At 41.6% G+C, this 24,345-nt stretch overlaps 1 protein-coding gene across 1 annotated transcript in view; it reads left to right on the top strand.

The window, feature by feature from the left end:
• The first annotated feature begins 1,966 nt into the window (after positions 1-1,966).
• LOC113019649 (alpha-2-macroglobulin-like) overlaps positions 1,967-24,345 on the top strand; it is a 32,774-nt gene continuing 10,395 nt past the window's right edge. The window contains exons 1-24 of the mRNA XM_080299515.1: positions 1,967-2,024; positions 2,320-2,444; positions 2,524-2,704; positions 2,802-2,955; positions 6,778-6,830; positions 6,934-6,954; positions 7,701-7,866; positions 7,942-8,026; positions 8,123-8,270; positions 10,933-11,050; positions 11,143-11,252; positions 11,349-11,516; positions 11,751-11,978; positions 18,565-18,628; positions 18,723-18,868; positions 19,198-19,347; positions 20,075-20,218; positions 20,325-20,448; positions 20,549-20,684; positions 21,564-21,789; positions 22,281-22,407; positions 23,338-23,459; positions 23,545-23,596; positions 23,835-23,918. Of these exons, the coding sequence (XP_080155641.1) occupies positions 2,365-2,444; positions 2,524-2,704; positions 2,802-2,955; positions 6,778-6,830; positions 6,934-6,954; positions 7,701-7,866; positions 7,942-8,026; positions 8,123-8,270; positions 10,933-11,050; positions 11,143-11,252; positions 11,349-11,516; positions 11,751-11,978; positions 18,565-18,628; positions 18,723-18,868; positions 19,198-19,347; positions 20,075-20,218; positions 20,325-20,448; positions 20,549-20,684; positions 21,564-21,789; positions 22,281-22,407; positions 23,338-23,459; positions 23,545-23,596; positions 23,835-23,918 (2,887 nt within the window). The 5' untranslated portion in view covers positions 1,967-2,024; positions 2,320-2,364. The remainder of the gene's footprint in view (positions 2,025-2,319; positions 2,445-2,523; positions 2,705-2,801; positions 2,956-6,777; positions 6,831-6,933; positions 6,955-7,700; positions 7,867-7,941; positions 8,027-8,122; positions 8,271-10,932; positions 11,051-11,142; positions 11,253-11,348; positions 11,517-11,750; positions 11,979-18,564; positions 18,629-18,722; positions 18,869-19,197; positions 19,348-20,074; positions 20,219-20,324; positions 20,449-20,548; positions 20,685-21,563; positions 21,790-22,280; positions 22,408-23,337; positions 23,460-23,544; positions 23,597-23,834; positions 23,919-24,345) is intronic.

A 24,345-nucleotide genomic window follows, 5' to 3' on the forward strand; every position in this document is an offset into this window, starting at 1 on the left:
AGCTGATAGTGGACTTCAGCACTTAGCAGGAGAGGAACTACCAGACCCCCGTCATCAACGAGTGCCCAGTGGAGAGAGTGGACAGCTTCAAATACCTCGGAGTTCACATCACACAGGACCTGTCATGGTCCTGTCACATCAACTCCGTGGTGAAAAAGGCCCGTCAGCGTCTCTACCACCTCAGACGCTTGAGAGACTTCCAACTGCTCTCCAAGGTGCTCCGGAACTTTTACTCGTGCACCATAGAGAGCATCCTGACGGGAAACATCTTAACCTGGTTCGGGAACAGCACCATGCAGGACAGACGAGCTCTAGAGAGGGTTGTGCGGTCAGCTGAGCGCACCATCCGCTCCGAGCTCCCTGACCTGCACTCAATCTACAGCAGGCGGTGCTGGACCAAGGCCAGGAAGATCGTGAAGGACCTCAGCCATCCCAACAACAGACTGTTCTCTCTGTTGAGGTCAGGAAAGCGATTCCGCTCCCTGAAGACCAACACAGAGAGACTGAGGAGGAGCATCTTCCCGCAGGCGATACGGTCTCTCAATCACAATCACACCACCACACAGTACTGACCCACACATATAGTTCTTACACACATTCTGGACATTGTTTTCACTTCATCACTTAAATCACTGCTGCTGTTATTGTGTATATATTTATTTATACTTCTTGTGTATTTTGTTCATACATTCTTATATAGTTCTATATTGTGTATTTTGTTGTACAGTTATTTTATTTTCAATTTAATTTATATATTTTATCTTATTCTTTCCCAGTGTGTTGTACAGTTATTTCATTTTTAACCTTAATTTATAATTTATATTTTATTCCTTCCTAGTTAAATTTACCCTTTTTAATTTTTCATATTTATTTCCTATCTTATTCATAGCCTTTTCCTTTTTTGTTTTCTTTAGGTCACGAGCAGTTGTCCAAGCATTTCACTACATATCGTACTGTGTATGACTGTGTACGTGACAAATAAAATTTGAATTTGAATTTGAGTTTGCAATTGTTTTGGAGTTTGCAAGTGTTTTGCAGTTTGCATGTGTTTTGGAGTTTGTACGTGCTTTATCTCTAGGGGCCACCGTAGTTTTAGGCTAAGTGCCTTTTGTTTAGATGAACTGCTGGACTCCCAGACCAGCAGATTTAGGGAAGTCTTTTTTGGGGTCACACTCCAGATCCATGAAGTTTGTCACGATTTGAGCCTGCTGTTTAGGGTCCATGGCCACACGTTCCAGCGCTGTAACCATGAGTGAGCTCATGTCATAAATACATGTATCATAATAAATATCTAATAATATCATATCAGCAGCAAATATTCAGTATATCAGTACAGACTTCAGTCTTTCATGGGTTCAATGCTGTTAACTGTTTTTAAACAAACTTTATTTTCTGCATTTGTTAACAAGTATTAACAAACTGTATTAACATTTATGGATTAACACATCTGTATGTGTGTAAAGCATGCCCCCCCCCCCCCACCCCCACAGCCCCTTAGTGAGACAGAACAAACAAAAACCCTTTTCCCGTAAAGGCAAATCAAACAAGGCAAATAGAATAACATGGGGTAATACTGCTGGGTCCAGAGGGTCAGAGATAATGACTCATTCTCAGCAATGTTACAGTTTAAAAACCAGACCAGAAATCCCTCCACACTCAGCAGTGTGACTGTCACTGCAGTTATTTCAGTGGGCTGAAGTTTGATCTGTGTTGTTTACTAAAGTGCAACAAAAGCTGTTTAACATGTTTCATTTTTAATTTGGACAGAAACATTGTGATTTTTGTCTTTTAAGCAAATATAGCAGTCTGTGACATCACTGATGAATCCATCAGTTTTGTTTGAGCCTGTTATCACTACACAAACGTTTGTTTAGTCTTTCCTGAGAAATAAGGTCAAAAACATGGCAGTCAGACATCCCACGCTGGGTAAAGGGCACTGTTGGTGGCTACACTTACTGTAACGCCCAGTGATTTCAGAGAATATCAGTAGTTACACACTACAGTGGGATATCCCAGCACTGACGGTAAGAAAATGCACATTATTAAGTAAAACAGGCACATTCGAAACAGAAATAACTTTTTGTAACAGCCAAATTAAACTTGGAGCTGATTTAGAAACATCACCTTGGAGCACTGTATGTTACTGTAATGTTTTACACTGAATGACAAACTTTACTGTTGTCTATAGTTTAGTGTTCACTGCTGAAAGCAGGATTGGGATTTTGTAAATGTGTAAGTGATTGACTTTGTGGAGATCAGAGTACATGAGTGCGTTTCAAACACGTGGCTGTTACAGTGTATGTGGGTGGGGACGATCAGCCGATATTTAGCAGAAGCTGACACTGAGGATTATCACAACCAGTCATGGACCGTCTCTGGATCCTGAGCTGCACTCTGTGTGTCCTCCTGAGCTGGATGCATGTGGATCAAGCGGTGGCTGAACCGTGAGTTTGTCTTCAGCGTGTTTTTGTCTGTGTGAGTTGTTCACTGCAGTAACTGCTGTATGTGTGATGCTGTATGCAGCCAGTACCTGGTGGCCATTCCTGCAGTTATTGAAGCTGGAGCTGAGGCCAAATTCTGTGCAACTCTCCGACAGCCCAGTGGGACTCTGGTCATGACTGTCACTTTGATGTCCCGAGAGAAGAACACAACCTTATTCACGCATACGTCAAATGAGGCCTTTCAAACCTGTGTTCAGTTTGAGGTTGGCAACCAGCACTTTCACACACAAAGTGTGTTTGTTAGTTGTTATCGTAAGCATTATAGGCTTTAATGACTATCTAAATATCCCACTGTCTCAGGCTCCTTTGGTACAAAAGGAGGTGCAACATTTTCAGGTGGAGGTACGAGGAGACACATTTTACTCCAAACAAGTCAGAAAAGTGATGATCCGAGCGTCTGATCCCTTCACATTCATCCAAACAGATAAACCCATCTACCTCCCTGGACAAAAAGGTAACAATGTGCTGTTATGTTATATAAGACATGTAGTTCATTCAAATTCCATCATCATGAGCCAGCTGCTCCACCATCTCCAATTTGTGTAACAAGTTTTATGGTCCAAAATTTGGACACACATGCAATGATTGATGTGAAAGTTGTGCTTCATTTAGCAGACGCTTTTCAAGATATTTAATACGGTCCATCGACCGAGATATTTGTTCGCACTTTGAAATCTGAGTCCATCTTTGAATATAACTATTTTAAAAATTCACAGTAATGCAAAATAAAAGATGCAGAATACTCAGAGTGCACGGCCAAAGGACAAAGGCCATATTATATTACTCAGACATGATTTATTTTTTGTACTATCTGTCCCCGATTAGAGTCAAATTCATTTTATGTGAAAGTTTAATGGTTTTATCTTTAATAGTTTTGTTGTTCACAATTAAATTATGTTCAAACATGGAATTGAAAGCACCAAAATGGAGGGCCACGGGTGCCAAAATGTATGAAACACATAATTAGACAATAAATGAAATGTCTTGTTAATTAAAATATAAATTAGTGATATCAATTAAATTTAAATAAATTATATATATATAAAAAAAAAAAACACCCAGCACGCCCCTGCGGGCGGTTTATCCTTCAAGCTCGGGTCCTCTACCAGAGGCCTGGGAGCTTGAGGGTCCTGCGCAGTATCTTAGCTGTTCCCAGGACTGCGCTCTTCTGGACAGAGATCTCCGATGTTGTTCCCGGGATCTGCTGGAGCCACTCGCCTAGCTTGGGAGTCACCGCACCTAGTGCTCCGATTACCACGGGGACCACCGTCACCTTCACCCTCCACATCCTCTCGAGCTCTTCTCTGAGCCCTTGGTATTTCTCCAGCTTCTCGTGTTCCTTCTTCCTGATATTGCTGTCATTCGGAACCGCTACATCGATCACTACGGCCGTCTTCTTCTGTTTGTCTACCACCACTATGTCCGGTTGGTTAGCCACCACCATTTTGTCCGTCTGTATCTGGAAGTCCCACAGGATCTTAGCTCGGTCATTCTCCACCACCCTTGGGGGCATCTCCCATTTTGACCTCGGGACTTCCAGGTTATACTCCGCACAGATGTTCCTGTACACTATGCCGGCCACTTGGTTATGGCGTTCCATGTATGCCTTGCCTGCTAGCATCTTGCACCCTGCTGTTATGTGCTGGATTGTCTCTGGGGCATCTTTACACAGCCTGCACCTGGGGTCTTGCCTGGTGTGATAGACCCCAGCCTCTATGGATCTTGTGCTCAGAGCTTGTTCTTGTGCTGCCATGATTAGTGCCTCTGTGCTGTCTTTCAGTCCAGCTTTGTCCAGCCACTGGTAGGATTTCTGGATATCAGCCACCTCCTCTATCTGCTGGTGGTACATACCGTGCAGGGCTCTGTCCTTCCATGATGGTTCCTCGTCTCCCTCCTCTTTCTTGGGTTTCTGCTGCCTGAGGTATTCACTGAGCACTCGGTCAGTTGGGGCCATCTTCCCAATGTATTCTTGGATGTTCGTTGTCTCATCCTGGACTGTGGTGCTGACACTCACCAGTCCCCGGCCCCCTTCCTTCTGCTTAGCGTACAGCCTCAGGGTGCTGGACTTGGGGTGAAACCCTCCATGCATGGTAAGGAGCTTTCTTGTCTTTATGTCAGTGGCTTCTATCTCCTCCTTTGGCCAGCCTATTACCCCAGCAGGGTACCTGATCACGGGCAGGGCGTACGTGTTGATGGCCCGGATCTTGTTCTTACCATTCAGCTGACTCCTCAGGACTTGCCTGACCCTCTGCAGGTACTTGGTGGTTGCAGCCTTTCTAGCGGCCTCTTCATGGTTCCCATTTGCCTGCGGGCTCCCCAGGTACTTGTAACTGTCCTCTATGTCTGCAATGTTGCCTTCTGGTAGTTCAATCCCCTCAGTTCTGACTACCTTCCCTCTCTTTTTTACCATCCGACTACACTTCTCCAGTCTGAACGACATTCCAATGTCATTGCTGTATATCCTGGTAGTGTGGATCAGTGAATCGATGTCTCGTTCACTCTTGGCATACAGCTTGATGTCATCCATGTACAGGAGGTGGCTGACAACTGCTCCGTTCCGTAGTCGGTATCCGTAGCCAGTCTTGTTAATGATCTCACTGAGGGGGTTCAGGCCTATGCAGAACAGCAGTGGGGACAGAGCATCTCCTTGGTAGATCCCGCACTTGATGGTGACTTGTGCTATGGGTTTGGAGTTGGCCTCTAGTGTTGTACGCCACATCCCCATTGAGTTCCTGATGAAGGCTCTTAGGGTCCCATTGATCTTGTACAATTCTAGGCATTCCAGTATCCAGCTGTGGGGCATTGAGTCATAGGCCTTCTTGTAATCAATCCAGGCAGTGCACAGGTTGGTCAGTCTGGTCTTGCAGTCTCGGCTGACTGTTCTGTCTACCAGTAGCTGGTGTTTTGCGCCTCTGGTATTCTTGCCAATTCCTTTCTGTGTCCCGCTCATGTATTATATATATATATATATATAAAAGATAAGATAAGATAAGATAACTCTTTATTGTCATTGCACAGTCATACATAGTACAGTAGTACAATGAAATTGGAAAAACTGTCCTACTTCGGCACTACATATAACACAACACGACACGATATGACACATCACAACGCAACAAACAACACAACACAGTATATTAACTTAGTATAAAAGTATATATGTATATATATACATTAATTAAATATCAGTAATTTCATTTAAAAAATGTAAAAAAGTATTGAATGATCTCAAAAGTTTCTTTTCATCTGGATGTTTTCAGTGGGGAAATCCTGAACTAGTGACTTTGTTTTGTTCCAGCCAGGGTGCGATACCAGAGCTCTGCTTTGCACTTCTTCCATGTAGCGAACGGCAGATTGTTCCTTCAGTGGGCTGGTTTTAGTCATTATGCAAATGTACTGTTTATAAGATTGAAACCTGCAGTCAGCTGAGATTGAAGAAGTCACCTGGATCAGTGACGCAACGTTTCTCCACTGAAAACGTCCAGATGAACAGAATCAATTTTTGGAGATTTACTTACCTGGATAATTGAGCGTACACCAACACATATTTAGGTTTTTATTTCTTATTTCCAGTTTCCAACACATATTTAATGATCTTTTTATATATTCAATTCATTTTTTCTCATTTTGATTATTTACAAGGATATTTAATTATTTCATTGTCCAATTATTGGTTTTCAATTTAATTAATTATTTTGTGTTCATTAATCAGTTTTATCTGTCACCCATCAAACTCAGGGACACAGACAATTTAATGCTTTGGCCGGGTGTCTGTTTATTTAGTGTGCCCTGCTTAATGCACACAGCCATTCGGACCTGATGGAGCTACACTATAAGCAATATTTTAAAATACTTGCCGTGTCACCAAATATGATTTTATTATTTTTATGTAGTGCAACCTTCAAGCATTTGGTCGGTCTGTCTACATAACCACCAATTCATATCAGTCCCTTATCTGAGATCTGTATTGACTTGCTGTGTAGGGTAAAAATCAGATGCTGTGTCCGTTGATAAGCTGCAGTGACAGATTAATTCACGATGCACTGCAGCACAGCAACCATGAAATAGTTAATTGAAAATTGAAAAACAAAATACATAATTTAATTAATAATAAAATTGTTTAGATATTTAATTAATTATTTCCATTTTAATTAGTAATGTAATTAAGTGTTTATTTTGTTAATTTTAGCAGTCATGGCCCCAACCCTAATGGACCTTTGTTTTAAAGTATAAGGAGAGAAAGAGAGACACAATCTCTTTAAAATTTTTCTCACAGTGAATTTCAGAGTCGTTGCGATGGATAATAAGATGCGACCGGCCAATCAGCTGGTGAGTTTTTGAACAGTGTTATTAATGATGCTGTTTAGAATTGAGATGCAGTGATTTACACAACAATTTCTTAACTCCACCTGTCTTTGGTTCTTTCTTTCAGTATGATGTCATTGAACTTCAGGTAAGAGAATATCTCCAGAAAAGGTTTTTTACTTCTGCTGTAAATGCATCAACACAATGCTGAACACATGGAGTCAGACTTGATTGTTCCCTGCTCACTGCTTATGTACACACTGCTTCTGCAGTATTACTCCAGGTCACTGACAGTTTCAAAACTGGACAAATTGGGTTGCATATATACAGAGGTGGGTCGAGTATCCAAAAATTTTATTCAAGTAAGAGTAGCATTACTTTAAAATATTATTAAGTAAAAGTGAAAAGTAGTGTACAAAAAAATACACCAGAGAGATTGCTGCCAGCGCTCGTAGGGTCAGGTGCAGCTGCCATTCCAGCCAGTCTTTAAGCCTGTATAATGATATTGACAACAAAGAGTTGTACTGGTCTTACAGCCAACAGGAAAATGTCCAGAATGCCAGATTACCAATCAAGCCCTGCTGTCACCACAACTTTGCACTGCCAGTAAAGTTAGAAAGCTAGCTCCCTGTGACTCATAGCTGACAATGGCATTACCAGCTTATTATTCCTTTCATTGGTATTATAGAAAATGAACAAATAAACAAATGTTCAAAAGAATTATTGTGTTTTTACACCTGCCTTTTCATTCCCATTGTTGTCATTTTAGAGGCAGGGGAAACCATATGTGTATATATATATATATATATATATGTGTGTGTGTGTATGTATATGTATGTATGTATCTATAAAACTACTATGCGTATTTGCTGTCACTGCAATTTGATTTAACAGGATCCTCACAGTAACAGGATTGGACAGTGGCTAAATGAAACATCCAATAGTAGAATACTGCAGCTTTCTTACTCCTTGGACACTGAGGCCCGTGAGGGACCGTACCAGATCATTGTGTCAATGGGTGAGAGGAAAATATCTCACAACTTCAAAGTGGAGAAATATGGTAAGTCAGTCTTATTCATTCTTAAATTCTTTGTTGTAATGGAGTGCAAATGCTGACATTCATATTTCCCCCCAGTTTTACCCAAATTTGATGTGACAGTAAATATATCTGAAGAAGTGAGTATTGGGCAGGAATACATTGAAGCTAAAGTGTGTGCAAAGTAAGGAAAAGTTCTTTCAGGACAAATTATGTGTTGTAAAATCTGGAGTTTGGAGAGCAAATGACTCATAATGTTTACTTATTTTTCTTTAAACAGGTACACGTATGGACAGCCTGTACCAGGACGTGTTACAGTCAATGTGTGCAGACCTACTAGGTACTTTTTCCATGGTATATTGGTGCACAGTGAGGATGATTTGGCCCTATTGCAGATAAGTGCGCCCTGCCACACAGAGACAAAGCAGGTACAGTTATGGCTTCATTTCTCTTTTGTCTCTGATACTTTGGGTACATTCAGGCCCCTGCATTAGCATTACAGCAAACAGGTTGCCTGCTCTGCCCAGCTGAACTGGCGCCGTGTGTCCTCTTTACTTTTTTTCCCTACAGTTCATCATCTCGTACTTGTTTCATACACGGATTTGAATTGTCAGTGATATCTCATCTTTCTTGGACGGACGTGTCAGCTCCAAAGGAGTGAAGTGGTTATTGTTGTGCCTAAAAGGCTGCATAGGTTGTGTTGGTGTTTCTAATATCTGCTAGATGATTAGCTTTACTGGTAGGGCTAAGGCAAGTGGTGTGTCTCATTATGTCTGTCACACAAAAGAATACAACTTCTGTGGGAAATCTAAGAACTTCAAAAATACTCTGATCAGACTGTGACACCTAAACAAACTGAACAAATATACATGTTGCACCCTCAGAGAGACATGACTCCATTCTCCTTTTTCTTGCAACTTTATTCTCCTCAGTTCAGGGTTGGAGTTTACAGGCAGCATAGCATATCATCAGCAAAACATCGCTTCCTCACGTCTCAGACACTGTTTTATTCTGCGCTTACTGATGACATCACATGTCTGAACTCTGACCTCCTGGAGCTAGTAAACTACAAAAATGAACTAGAAATGTGTCCAAAAACAAAACACAATTAAATAAGAATAGTCTTTAAAGATTTTCCCAACAATTCAGAAAAATGTAAGTTTTATAACTACTTTTAGAGCGCAACACACACACATCAAAGATTCAGCTCCTGTTAAAAGTTTGAACAATTTAGACTGATTTACTGAGTTACTGCTCAGTGTTGGGAAGGTTAAAGTGTATTCCACTACTATTTCACCAACTAGATGTTTAAATCTTAATATAAATGAGTAACAGTAGGTGGACATTAGGTAAGGCTGCACTTCTTGAAGCGATCTCGTGTAGAAAACTATTCCGCGCGTATATAAAACAGGACCGTAGTAAAGGGACCTCTGGCTAATACGCCGGGTTCGTGTCGGGTTCGTAGCTGAAAACTAGCTTTACTTTGTTGTCTGGGTCAACTTTGCTAGTGAGAGACAGAGAGAGGCGTGGAAAGGCTGCTGCAACGGAGCTTATTGTTTCAGAGGAAAACACGAACACAGCGTACAGTCGAGTCTCAAAACAGTGGCTTTCAAAAGTATTCGGCCCCCTTGAACTTTTCCACATTTTGTCACATTACAGCCACAAACATGAATCAATTTGATTGGAATTCCAAGTGAAATGTTTGATTCCAAACATTTGTTACAAATAAATAACTGAAAAGTGGGGGAAATAGCTACAGTGGTTTACTGAGACATTCAAACACAGATTCAAAGAAGGAAATGGGAGTAAAAGATGGATCGACAATGGGATAAAAGTTCAAACTGGTTGTTTGCTAAGTTGTCTGTTATGTGTAGAAACAATAATCCCTTGAGGCAGGTGTCTTTGTTGTGCTTGGATGGTTCATAGGTCAACATAAAGTGCCTGATCGAAATAAATGAATGAAAAAAAGAAAAGTTCTCTAAGAATGATCAGGTATGGGGACTGAACTGGAAATGAATGTAAAAGCTGCCAAAGTCTCAACACAAACTGCTCAAGCCCATTTTAAAAAATCCCACGAAAGTTTGTTTAGTTGGAGGCCAACAAACAAACACACAAAAAGGTAGTGGGTGAAGATTTTTTCACAGTACTGTATAACATTTATATAGTAGTACTGAGATTTTGAGGATATAAATGAGATGCTGCTGGGAAATTTAAACGATACAGTGGTTTTGTGAGGTGACGCCATCATACTGCTATACAGGCCCAGCTCGACAGGGTGTTTGGGATGTTGTGGAGGATACGGCGTCTGTGTCTTCCAAAAAGAATTTCAGATTCTGAATCATCTGAGCACAGAGCAGTTTTTGTCGTTTTAAATGAGCTTTTGCCCAGAAAAGAATGCAGCGTTTCCAGTTCGCATTCACATTTGACTTCTTTGCGCAATGGAGCTTTAACCTGCGTTTGTGGGTGGCACGGTGAACTTTGTGCGCAGATATTGATTTGTGGAAGTGCTCCTGAGGCCATGCAGTGATCTGAGTGGCAGAATGATGACAGTTTTTCATGCATTGCTGCCCAAGGACCTGGAGACTGCATCTGATAGTGGATTTCAGCCTTATCCTTTGCACGTTTTGATGACATTATGCGCTGCAGATGATGAGATATTCCCCGTCTTGATAATTTTACATTAATGAAATTATTCTGTCATTGTTCTACAATTTGTAGACACAGTCTTGTGCAGATTTGTAAACCTCCGCCCATCTGTATTTGTGAGAAACTCTGTCTCTCTATGATGATCTTTTTATACACGTTTATCTGAATGATCTGTTGCCAGGTAACATAATCAGTTGCAAAATGTTCCTTCAGCTGTTTATGTTTAGTACAACTGACCCCTCCAGACTTTTGTCCCCCCACCCTGCATTTTTAAACCATATTGCTTTCATCAAATTCTAAATGAGCTCAAGTTTTTCATGACTCTGTAAAATCTCATAGTTTGAACATTTAATATATTTTATAGATTCGATTGTGAATGAGATTTGATTCTAATTTTGGTTTATTCTTATATCAGTGATTTTCTTTCTTTATTGTTCTTTCCAGGCAGACAAGACTGGCTGTGCAACTTTTTCCTTCAACATGTCAATTTTTACTAAAATGGACCAAAAGGTGCTTCAAGATGTTCTGGATATCAGGGCCAAAGTGGAAGAAGAGGGAACAGGCAAGTTGTGTTATTCCTTTAAAATGACACATCGATGTGTATTTAACCAAAAAGGCATTCACAGATTGTAACATGAAAGTTTTTACATTCAGGTGTTTCACTCCCTCAAGAGAAGAGAGTCACGATTTCTTACGTCCTTGGAAAAGTGTCTTTTATTAACGTGCCCAAGGTTTGGGAACGGGGATCTAATGTGGAAGGAAAAGTAAGCCTAACATGTTGTTTTCAGCTCAGTTTGTCGTACAAAGCACATTTAAATTGTTTGTATTTTCCATTGATAGAGCATTGTGTTCTTCAACAGGTCAGAGCAGTGTACCACAATAATACACCAGTTTGTGACGCACCGGTCTACCTGTTCACGGGACAAATGTGGCAACCACGCTCACTACAAAATCTGACAACTGACAGCAACGGTGTGGCCTCATTTTCTTTCAGCACTGATAACTTTGACCAGGATATCCAACTCCATGTGAGCTGACACACGGAAACAATGTGTAATTTAATGCAGCCATGACAGCAGCATGAAGCCACAATTGGTTTCTGATAGGCTGCAAATGTCCAAATACCTCCCACAGTAATAAGCTGCAATCCTGAAACAGTTTATGACTCATCTTACTCCACCTTTGCCTTGCTTATAAAGCCTCGTTGACCAATGTTATTTGTAGATCAAGTTTTTAAATTTTTATTTCCTATCCCCAACTAGGCAAGCCTGACACCAACACTGGGCTACCCAGGATATAGAACTGCATACTATGACAGGGGATTTCACACATTATCCATGTCCCAGCCGTCTTCTCCTGATATTAAAACAATCAGCTCTCTAGAGGTACAGAAGAAGGATAAAGCAGTGTCCTGTGACGCAGAAGAAGACATATCAGTCAACTACACTATAGTGGGAGAGTCTCCGGGGTCTGTGGATGTCATTTATCTGGTGAGTTATCTCTGGGTTTACTACAAAGTTGAACATGACCAGACTTTTTGTGTGTTTGCTAAAAAACTACTGTTGTAATGCCCATCATGACTGAAGAAGAAACTCTCAGTCCATCATGAGAATCCAGCAGCTTCGATCTATTTCAGCATAAATACCTGATCCAGCCCAAACTATATGCTTTAGCAAAAAGGAAAAAGCCTAAACGTAAAACTCGGAGGGCATCTGTCTCCTGAATCCAAAGTGGAAGCTGGTTCCACAGACTTCAGGTCTGGTCCCTGTGCTTTGTCCCTCATCATTTTCTGTCAGCTTAGTAATTAGCCTCAGTGTCTAGTCCTTTGTTCATGATATCCTTAGTTTTCTCTCTCTGCTAAGTATTTAAATTCTTAGGCCTTCTTAGTTTTAGTCATCTGGGTTCTGCTCTCAGTTAATCATGCTTTCCCTGTGTTTCCCCTGCACTTTTCAAGTCTCGTCTTTTAGTGACTCCACGTTTAGTTATTTTCTGTTTTATTTTTCTAATCCTTTGTTTTGTGCATCTTGGGATTCTCAGGATTTGTATGTGTAAAAAGAATTTATGTGTGCATAAAAAAGAATTTGTGTGTGGACTTAGCCAAAAAATACGTGAGAAACTCTGCACTCAAGTTTCAAGTTACAAGTACAAATTTTGACCCTATTTTTCTTCCTTTCATCTGATTGGCCAATGTCCTGTCATATAGTTAGGGCTGGACCAGGTGACCCTGAATCCTCCCTTAGTTATGCTGCAATAGACGTAGGCTGCATGGATTCCCATGATGCATTGGGTTTGTCCTTTCCAGTCACCTTTCTCACTCACTATGTGTTAATAGACCTCTCTGCATTGAATCATATCTGTTATTAATCTTATTGTAGGGTCTACCTTACAATATAAAGCACCTTGAGGTGACAGGTTTGGGGTTTTTTGCGCTGTATAAATAAATTAAATTGAATTATTTCGATTGATTCTCACTGAAGGCATCAAAACATCAAAATGAATGAACACATATTTAATCATTTGGTGAACAATGCCGAGCACTTGTTGGCCTTTTTTGCGCTCCATCTCATCCCAAACCATCTCCTTTGAGTTTAAGTCAGGTGACTGTGGAGGCCAGGCCATCAGGTGCAGCACTCCATCACTCTCCTTCTTGGTCAAACAGCACTCACACAGCCTGAAGGTGTGTTTGGGGTCGTTGTCCTGTTGGGAAATAGATGATGCAATGGCATGTGGCTGCAGGATGCTGTGGTAGCCATGCTGGTTCAGTGTGCCTTCAGTTTTGAATATTTTTTACAGTTTTGAATCCCCAACAATGTCACCAGCAAACCCCCCCCCCCCCCCCCAAACACACACACACACACTATCACACCTCCTCCTCCATGCTTCACAGTGGGAACCATGCATGCAGAGACCATCCATTCACCTTTTCTCTGTCGCACAAAGACACGTCAGGTGGAGCCAAAGATCTCAACTTTGGACTCATGAGACCAAAGCACAGATTTCCACTGGTCTAATGTCCATTTCTTGTGTTTCATGGCTGAATCGTAGCATAAATGAATCACTCACTCACCCCCTCCCTCCTGGCTCACAGCTTCTTCTTCTTCTTGGTTGGCAACCAATGTTAAGGCGCATTTCCGCCCCCTGGCTCACAGCTCAGTGGACATTTAGATGAGAAAATATATATTTAACACATTTAAGGAAAATACTAATAAAATAAAATAAAAATAAATCAAATAAATGTTCCCTTTAGAAATCTTTTTTTTTTGCTCTTTTTTGCTCTATAAAAACAGTTGTTTTTCTTTTTCAATCACTCATCTTAGCAGTAGGATTTACATGAAAATAGAAACAAATTAAGTTTGAGTGAAAATGTAAATTTTTTGGACTCTCTGGTCAACTGACTCAGTGACTCAAATGACTCAAAACACCCGATTCACTTTGGTGAGTGACTCATTAAAACTCGATTCAGCAAAAAGAATCAAATTTACCATCACTACCTGCTACTGGAACTCTGTGCGGCATTTATCTGGACTCTAATCTGAGCTGCTGTTAACTTGTGATTTCTAAGGCTGGTGACTCTGATGAATTTATCCTCAGCAGAGGTGACCCTTGGCCTTCCTTTCCTGGGGCGGTCCGCATGTGAGCCAGTTTCATCGTAGCACTTGATGGTTTTTGTGACTGCACCTGGGGACACATTCAAATATGAATTCTAACAGTTGTGTCAGCTGTTCTGTCAGCCGTGTACCAACCTGACTTCTGGACAAAACAACTGATGGTCCCAACCCCATTAAGAAGGCAGGAGATTCCACCAGTTGACACAGATAAGGCTCACCTGTGAGGTGAAACACGTCAGGCGAGGGTTTGCAGCACTGTTGTGCAGAAAAGTTGTGTACAGGGCTTTGAGTGCTCAGAAAGAGTAGAAAAGCGCTATATAAGAACCAGTCCATTTACCATTACCATTCACTGCCAGTAAAGCAAAGGGCGACTACTCTGAGGACTCTAAAACATAAAACATATTTACAGTTATTTATATATTTTTCTTTGCTTCAGTATGCATCTACATTGTAGAAAGTATTAAAATAAAAATTAAAAAACCACTGAATGAGAAGGTGTGTCAAAACTTTTAACTGGTAGTGTATATCCACCAGTGTTGAATAGAATAGAATAGAATAGAATTCAACTTTATTGTCATTGCACATGCACAGGTACAGGGCAACAAAATGCAGTTTGCATCCATCCAGAAGTGCTTTAGTGATATAGATATATTACAATATATATTAGCAATAATATAGATATGTGAGTATATTACAGAAATGGGTCTATTATGGTATGTTATAATGTACACGGTATGAAGTATGTTGTGAATATTCTATAACTATAAGTATGTACAGGCTGTAGTGAGTACAAGCTATGTACTGTGACCAGGAGATATTTTATTTTGTATTCTTATGATCACAGTTATAATCAGAAGTATCAATCATCAATCATTTATCATTGTTGAACCAGTTGACAGAATAATCTTTGAACCATATCTATGTTAACATTAATCTACACAGATTATCAGTACTTTAATCAGTCTATTGTTGTTCTGTACTATTCATGTTATTTGCTTAAAGCTGTTTCACAGTTCTGTAATCACTCAGAAGCCTGTGGGGCCTGCTGGACCCTGCCTTGGTTCTATGTTCAGTTCTGCACGTACACAGGCCTTTAGTAATAATAGGAGGGTCATCTGAGGACAGTTTTCTGATAGATACACTTTCACAAAATGCACAATGTAATACACACTTGTTTTCTCTAACAACTAGCAGTTGATGTCCATATTAGGTAAACTCTCTGAACAGGCCCAAACTGTTATCATTTCCAGTAAGGTCTGACTGTGTTACGTCATCATGGGATCATGGGTTATATAAGGATGGGGAGCGGTCCACTCTTTGGAGATCTGTGGCTGTACGCTTGTCTTCCCATGCTTCTGTCTTAGAAGTGTGCAATAAAATCACTATGTTTGTCACCTACACGGACTCGGCTGTTTTTCCTTCTTACCCAAACCGAACCAGACGTAACAGTACAGGATATGAACAGGATATAAATATGAAAAACTATACAGAATATGAAATAAATAACTTTACAGAATCTGAGATATACAGCTATACAGAAATGGGAACTATGCAAGTTGTAAACAGTTGTAGGATTAAAGATTATCGAATGTACAGAATGATTATTTACACAGAGCTATACAGTAGTGCAGTTAAGATAAGTGAGGGTGTAGATAGTTTCTACAGAGGCTATATAAAGTGCTAGTGGTTGTGAGTGGTGGTTCAGTCCATGTTATTATTGTGTTTGAGGGTACAGTTGTCCATTGTGGGTGTGTGTATGTTCAGTCCATGAGTTTAACGTGGGTCAGATGTCAGGAGGCAGAGTTCAGGAGTCTGACAGCTGTGGGGAAGAAGCTGTTCCGGTACCTGGTGGTCTTAGTCCGGAGGCTCCTGTGGCGCCTCCCAGAGGGCAGGAGGGTGAAGAGTCCATGTGATGGGTTACTGGGGTCTTTGATGATTTTCCCAGCCCTTTTCAGACACCGCTTCCTGTAGATGTCTTTTATGGCAGGAAGTGGTGCTCTGGCGATGCGCTGGGCAGTTTTCACGACCCTCTGCAACGCCTTCCGGTCCGAGGCAGAGCAGTTCCCGTACCAGACTGTTATACAGTTGGTCAGGATGCTCTCGATGGTGCAGCGATAGAAGTTCACCAGGATGTCTGAGGACAGGTGGTTCTTCCTCAGGGTCCTCAAGAAGAAGAGGCGCTGGTGAGCCTTCTTGACCAGCTTGGAGCAGTTGGTCGTCCAGGTGAGATCCTCGGAGATGTGGACTCCCAGGAACTTGAAGCTGCTCACACGCTCCACAGCCGTCCCCTTAATGTGGATGGGTGGATGTGGGTCAGCATTCCTCCTGTAGTCCAAGATGAGCTCCTTGGTCTTCTCGGTGTTAAGCAGCAGGTTGTTTCTGTCGCACCACTCAGCCAGACGATCCACCTCCTCCCTGTAGGCGGCCTCATCGTTGTCACTGATGAGGCCAATCACTGTGGTGTCATCTGCAAACTTAATGATGGTGTTGGAACCATCAGCAGGTCTGCAGTCGTGGGTGAAGAGGGAGTAGAGGAAAGGGCTCATCACACAGCCTTGTGGTACACCGGTGTTCATTGTGATGGTAGATGAGCAGCGGTTATCCAGCCGGACATGTTGGGGGCGGTTGGTCAGGAAGTCCAGTAACCATTTGCAGATGAGGGAACTGATGCCCAGGTCTGTCAGTTTCCTGATGAGTTGTGAGGGGTGGATTGTATTGAATGCTGAACTGAAGTCTATAAACAGCATTCTGGCGTAGGTGTTGTTGTTGTCCAGGTGTGAGAGGACAGAGTGCAGTGCGATGGAGACTGCATCCTCTGTGCTCCTGTTCCGGCGGTATGCGAATTGGTGGGGGTCCAGGGTGGGGGGGAGACAGGATTTGAAGTGTGCTAGGACCAGTCGCTCTAAGCACTTAGTGATGATGGGGGTGAGTGCTACTGGGCGGTAATCATTGAGGCAAGATGGGTTGGAGTTTTTGGGTATCGGGACGATGGAGGTGGATTTGAAGCAGGCCGGTACCACAGCGTGGGCCAAGGACAGATTGAATATGTCTGTGAGCACTCCTGCAAGCTCACCAGAACACGCTCTGAGAACACGCCCGGGGATGCCATCAGGGCCTGCAGCCTTGTGGACATTGATCCTGCTCAGCACCGCTCCTACATCGGTGGGGGAGAGAGTCAGAGGTTGGTGGTCTGGCGTCACGTCTGCTTTGGTTGTGGTTGTGGGGTTCCCTCGCTCAAAACGAGCATAAAAGTTGTTGAGCTCGTTGAGGAAGGAGACATCAGAGGATGCGGGGGAGGGTTTGGTGGTCCTGTAGTCTGTGATGGTCTGGAGTCCTTGCCACATGCGTCGGGGGTTGGAGTTGGAGAAGTGTTCTTCTACCTTCTTTTTGTAATGGTGTTTGGCTTTTTTGATGCCCTTCTTTAGATTAGCCCTGGCTGTACTGTAGGTTGTACTGTTGGTCAAGTTACTTGAAAAAAGTAATCAGTAACTAATTACTGATTGCTTCCCCCAGAAGCAATTAATTACTTAGTTACTTAATTACTTTTTAAAAACACGATTTACAACCTGAAGAGGTGATAAAGCGATAGATCTTTCAGCCCAATTCGACTTTTTCTGCATAATCCATCATACAAAATGTAACCAAATGAAAAAGTCTCTTTTTAAAACTTGTTTTATTAGTTTTAATCTTTAAACTTTATGCATCAAGCAAAGATTACATTATATGCACCATTCTCTGACTGGAAGAAATCTGTTTAACATTTAAACCTATTTTCTACACATTCCAGCACATAAAATAAAATATTTTTTGTGTTTACACTCAGTCTTTCAAATAAATGCAAGTAAAACACAGCAGAAAATAAATAAAGTCACAGACTCAGCGGTCCTGTTGCTCTATTTTCACCTGTAAAGCAGGAGTGGGGTAGGCGGAGGTTTACCCTGGTGCAGGTGTGCCACGGTCAGTTGAAGAATCCGCGAGTTTCTCTGTGAGTTTCCCATTATGTCGTAGCTACTCGGTGCTTGCTTGGAAGTTTAGGGGTTTTTTTCGGTGTAAAAAGAAGTTTTCTTCCCACGCACAGCGGACACTAATGTTTTTGTCACTTTTTATGGAATCAAACTCAAAGTAAGGTCAGTACTTCCACGCTTTAAACGCTGCACGCTCATACTCTCTCCCGCACTCGATATATGATCCATTGTTGATCTGCACACAGCTGTTGTCACGAACGTCGCACTTGCTTACGTCACTGTCATGAGACATTCTCGCAAAAAAATCACAGTTTTAGTAACGCAGTAACGCAGCGTTCCTACGGGAAAGTAACGGTAATCTAATTACCGTTTTTGCAATAGTAATCCCTTACTTTACTTGTTACTTGAAAAAAGTAATCGGATTACGCGTTACTGCCCATCTCTGATGTCCACAGATATCAGTGCTAGTTCATTCTTGTTTTTAAATGATTTCTGTCTTCCAGGTGTTGTCCAGAGGAGCTGTCACCATGCAAGGACAAACACAGGTTGAAGTGCAAGATAGATCAGGTAAAATTCCCATATTTCCACAAATGCCACAGCCAAGCATTGACGTTGGTCTGTTTTGTTGATCTGTGGATGCATGTTTGGACCTGTGTTTCAGTGAATGAGGGCCAGGTGTCCTTTAAAGTCAGAGTGTCTCCTGAGATGGCTCCAGAGTTCCAGGTTGTGGCTTATGCCGTCCTGCCAAGTGAGGATGTAATTGCCCACAGTGCTGACTTCTCTACTGACAAATGCTTCAGCAACAAGGTGAGTGTAATTCTAGGGGTGTGCTGTGTGTTTGGTGTCTGCAGTCATGCCATGTCGTTCAAATCAAAGTCAAATTCAGTTGGCTAAATCACCTGAGGATTTCTAGCATCAGTAAATGGACTGGTTGTTGCACAGCTGTTTCTACTCTACCTGAGGACTCAAATTGCTTCTTTATATGACCTCATGACCCGCAGTGTCCAATGTAGTGTGCAGCCATCTCATGGGACTCATGATTTGTCACTCACCAAAGTGAAGCAGCTCATTTAGCCAGCAGTGCGTGGGGAGTTATCACAGTCACTAAACTTCTACGGGTGTTTTGTGTGTGTCAGGTGTCAGTGGAGTTTTCACCGTCTTCAGCCGTCCCAGGTGAAGAGACCAACATGCAGGTGACGGCCCTGCCACGTTCTCTGTGTGGTGTGAGCGCCATCGACAAGAGCGTTCTCATCAAGGAGCCTGGGAAGACTCTGGATGCAGATAAGGTAACTGCTGATATTAACACCAGTGAGGTGGACACATCCCTTATTTCCAGAGCCCGTAGTGTCAAGAGTTACCAGCAGCTCAGGCCTTCGCTCTGGTACTTGTGTCCTGATAAGTATTCTTTGGGCAGTCATACATTGAACTGTTTTAAACAGTCAAATGCTGAGTTTGTCTTAAAGCAAACTGGTATAAAAAATACAAGGTTACATATGCATGTGTCTGTGATGACAGTCAGGTAAATGCATCACCTGCCAGTCAGTGTCTACTTTATTGAGAAGACTTTAACTTTACACTGCTCAAAACTGCTCAAATACACGAGTATTTGTTAATGTTAAACATACAGCAAAACCTGGAAAAAGTGAGACTTGGTGAGGTAAAGGAGCTACAGAGACAGCTTCAAATGGAGAACACTTACCATATAAGTCACTAAGAACGAACAGTTTATAGAGAAATTGTACAACTTCTGTAAGATCCCTCAACTACAACACCTCATATCTGTGGAGGCTTACTGCTGACTTCATCATTTTTATTTATTTATTTTTTAAGAACCCTTCTTAGGTAAACTAGCAGTTCATTTGAACCTAATCGGTTCTAATATTTACACCAGTACTTCATTTAAGAGTTTACAATTATGTGGACCAAATGTGACCATGATCATGATAGATCAGTCAAAACTTCATAGGACTAAAAATGTTTGGAGCTTTTGTTGATCTGCACTTTTCTTTTCAGATATTTGACTTGCTCCCACTCAAGAAATCCTCAGGTATCCCGTATGAAGTTCATGATGCTACAGAATGCCTTAATGTGAGACCAAAAAGATATGTTTTGCCGTACCCCAGTCAAGAGCAAAATAACGCCTATGCAGTTTTCCAGGTAAAATACATGTATACCTGTGAGTCCGTCAAACATAACGTAAATACAATAGTTTTTGTTGTTGCACCAGTTTTTGCTGATCTTTGTGTGCTGCTGAAATATCTAGAAAGTCGGACTGAAGATGGCGACAAACTTGCTTTTTCGATTGCCTTCATGCCTCAAGTTCAAAGGAAAAGTCTACCATGATGGCCCTGGTGTCTACCGTGAACGCTCTCGTGATGTCTACTATGGTGAATCATTTGCTTGTTTGCATTGTGTTTTTGATACAAATTTTGCTTTGTATTCACCAAAAAGAAAACCGGTAATTATTTTCCTTTTTTTTTTCTTTAGATATGGCTCCAGACATTAGATATTCTCCTGGTCCTGGTCTGGGATCTGCTGGGCAGCTTCCTCCTGAAGCTGCACCAATACAGACAGCTCGCTCTTTCTTCCCTGAGACTTGGATCTGGGATCTGGTGGAAGTTGGGTAAGTATCTGTTGTGAAGAGATCTGGTGCATATTACATTTTAAAAAAGTTTATACGATCACATTTAGAAACCCATGTGAACTTTCTGCTGTGTCTTTGCACACATGAAAAACATGAAAATAGAATAATTGTGAGTTTTTTCTTAAGCATGTTTTGATGCTTCAGGCTGATGTTTTGTCATATTTAAAGTTTTGTGGGATATATTTGTTAAGAGATATATTCTAAAACACTTCTTCAGCAGAGAATCAGAGAGGAGAAACACACAGGTTTTCTTGCTAGCAAGGGCAGTCTCCAGAGCGCTTGAGGGCTCAGAGACTCGCAGCTCTGAGACTGCCCTGGTCTTTATTTATACATCAGTGGGTGTTTGTTTCTTACATTGGAATGTGGAGGTGTATATGTATGTGTGTGTGTGCGTGTGTGTGTCAGAGTGTGACCCCGTAAACTTAAACGAATATCCAACAGTTCATCTATATGTAAAAAAGGGCACTTAGACTAAAACTGACATGGCTACGTTTATCCTACCGTAAAACAATAAGACAAGGTACGACCTCTCCCATGCTCCTGGGATGTGGATGTGAACGCCAGAGCACTCTGGAATGCACGCAAGGCTTTTGCAGACTATTAAGGATCGCACATCCTATCACTACCATATGTAAACTTATATTATTAAAAGATTATACTGACTACTGAGTACAATTTTCTATTGACAATATTATTTCACTGTCATCAGCAACATGGAGCTCTTTTACTTTGTCAATGCAACATATACAAGTCATTCACAATGCAGGATGTAACTACACTGTTATACAAGTAATTTACAGACATAAAAACATGTTTGATTATGTTACAGAATATGTTTGTGTGTATCTGCTGCTTCAGAGACGATGGAAAAAGGGGCGTGTCCCTGACTGTCCCAGACACCATCACCACCTGGGAGACGGAGGCTTTCTGTTTGTCCTCTCAGGGTTTTGGTTTGGCTCCTCGTAAAGAAATGAAAGTCTTCCAACCTTTCTTCCTTGAACTCACCATGCCGTACTCCATCATCCGGGGGGAGCACTTTGAACTGAGGGCGACTGTCTTTAACTACCTGACCAGCTGCATCATGGTAATGAATGATTAAAGTGTTTAGATACATGTCTGTTCATAGCCAAGGAAAGCCATACTGAAAACATGACTTTCTAAGCAAATTTTATATCATAGTTATTAAAATACAATAGAAAATATTTTTTCTTTGGCAATATAACCATGCAGGATGCAGGCCGTTCTTGAAGGGCCCCTGCTCACCAACACCTACAAGCTCACCTGCAAGCACAGACACCAGGATTGCCCAATCACATGTCTTTACACTACCAGCCCTCCTCTAGCTTTCTTTGTGCGCTCATGCACCTTGTAGAACAGAGTTTAGTGTGGCGGCTGTAAGAAAACAGATGGAGGGAAACGATTAGGAAGGGAGTGATTAAAGTATCCAAGTAAAATGAAGGTCTACTTTGATCATGAGTTCATAACATCAAACTTGTGCATTTGTTTAGATGCTTAAAAATGTGTTCACATTTGAACTCAGGTTTAAATGTAGCCATGTCTGTGTTCCTCGTACAGGTTACTGTCACTCCTGGGCCGTCCTCAGATTACACCCTCACGCCTCTCTCTGGTGATCTGTACACATCCTGTTTGTGTGCCAACGAGCGCAAGACCCTCAGGTGGACCATGATCCCAACAGCCTTAGGTGAGGATCAGGCTTTGGTCCTCCACACTGCCAGGAAAGCGCTGTGTGGCAGGCTGAGTACGACCCAAGTGCAGCACCCAGAAGCAGGAAGTGAACTCTCAGGAAGTGACTTAAAAAGAATCCACATATGATGGCTAAATAGAATAAATGAGATTAAAACAATAAAGAGCAATTATAAAAACACTATGTGAGAAATACTGCTGAAATATAAGTTATCATAATGATATGAGAGAATCTGAGACCCAATAAGCTATATTCATGGAATTTAGAAAGCTGTGTGTGCATTAGACGACAGTGAGTGTGCAGTGTAGAGCTAGGACATGTAGACAGTCAAATGCAGCTGCAAATCGAGGTAAAGCAAGAATATAACCCCTGTGTTTGGAAGGCTAAACGTGGGGGTTGTAGGGAGTGGGGCAGAACGTCTATACCTCCAGTCTGAGGGCAGCAGCTGCCTCCATCCTCATGCTTTACTTAATGCAGCTGTCTTAGCCAATTACAAGTCATTTTGAAACCTTCCTTTCAATTCATTATGCATGCTTCCCTTGCACAGTATCATTAGAACAGACTGTTTGCAGTTGTATTGCCATGCAAATGATTTCTTCTTAATCTTAATTGGATCTTATGATTTGCAGTACTTTGGCCTCCAGCAGGACTCAGCAGCAACCCTGACATCATTTTGGACTGTTTTTTTTTCAGCTCATGTTTTTCATGCCTGATGCAGTAAAATTTCCAATTTTAATTGATCTTACCTTCGATTTAGAACCAACATTAAATCTAGAGATCTAGATTTAGATCTAGTGTGATCCCAGTTAACCGCCTCCTTTTGTCCCAACACATTTCCATCTGGTTTCTACAAAATCTGTAAAATAACCTCAGGAACCTTTATTTTAATGGAGAGATAAAGAAGGTGACCTGTGCTGCTGCTTTTAGGGGCTGTGAATGTGACTGTGTCTGCTGAGGCCGTAGCGTCCCATGTGTCATGCGATAATGAGGTTGTGAGCGTACCAGACAGAGGTCGCATCGACGTGGTCACCAAATCTCTCATAGTGAAGGTCAGTGTCATAAATACAAGATGAGAAAAACATTTTTACTCATAAAATTTAAATTGTTACTCATTTTAAAGATACTTTTCCTCAGGCTGAGGGAACTGAGACGACAAAGACATACAACTGGCTTCTTTGTCCAAAAGGTCAGTGTGATGTCCATCAGCAACACCAGTTAAATAATGTCAGTAAACAAATGACCTAAATTAGCAGTGGAGTGCACTGTGTACATAAAATGTTAATTTTTTAAAGTAAAAATGTTATCTTTTACTTTCACAAAATGTAACGATATGTGCTGAAGATCAGGCCCACCTGGTGACTTTGAACAGTAACTCTGTTGTAGTCGTGACTTCCTGATTGGACTTTTGTTGTGTCTGTACACAGGAAGCCCGCTGACGGAGGAAGCAGAGATACATCTGCCTGAGAATGTGATAGAAGGATCTGCCCGCACTTCTGTATCAGTCCTGGGTAAACCTCATCATTTCATCTCAATTTTGATTCAGCCAAATAAAAATATGGCAGGTCAAAGCTTTGTTAAAAAGGCAAATTACTAAAACAACAGAAAATAAAAGAGACGTCATGTTCAAGTAAAAGTAAAAACCGTATTCAGCTTTTAAAAGATGATTTCATTTATAGATAGACCCACGTCTTCCTGGCCTTGTGTGAAAAAGAAATGGACCCCAAAAAGGCTGTTTGTGCCATTCTGTGCAGGAAGAACTGCAGTCTAGCTTTAGTCATAAGTGTTTTTGAAACGCTGTGGAGGAGTTTTGGCCCAGTCACACCAGAGGGTTTTCCAGCGCAATCGTTCTGGTCATGCAGAATCATGTCAGTAGGATTTAAGTCCAGATTTTGACTCGACCACTTTCTGGCGTCCTGGATCATTTTCCATCTTAAC

The sequence above is a fragment of the Astatotilapia calliptera genome, chromosome 3 (genome assembly GCF_964374335.1).
Source record: "Astatotilapia calliptera chromosome 3, fAstCal68.1, whole genome shotgun sequence".
Classification (NCBI taxonomy): domain Eukaryota; kingdom Metazoa; phylum Chordata; class Actinopteri; order Cichliformes; family Cichlidae; genus Astatotilapia; species Astatotilapia calliptera.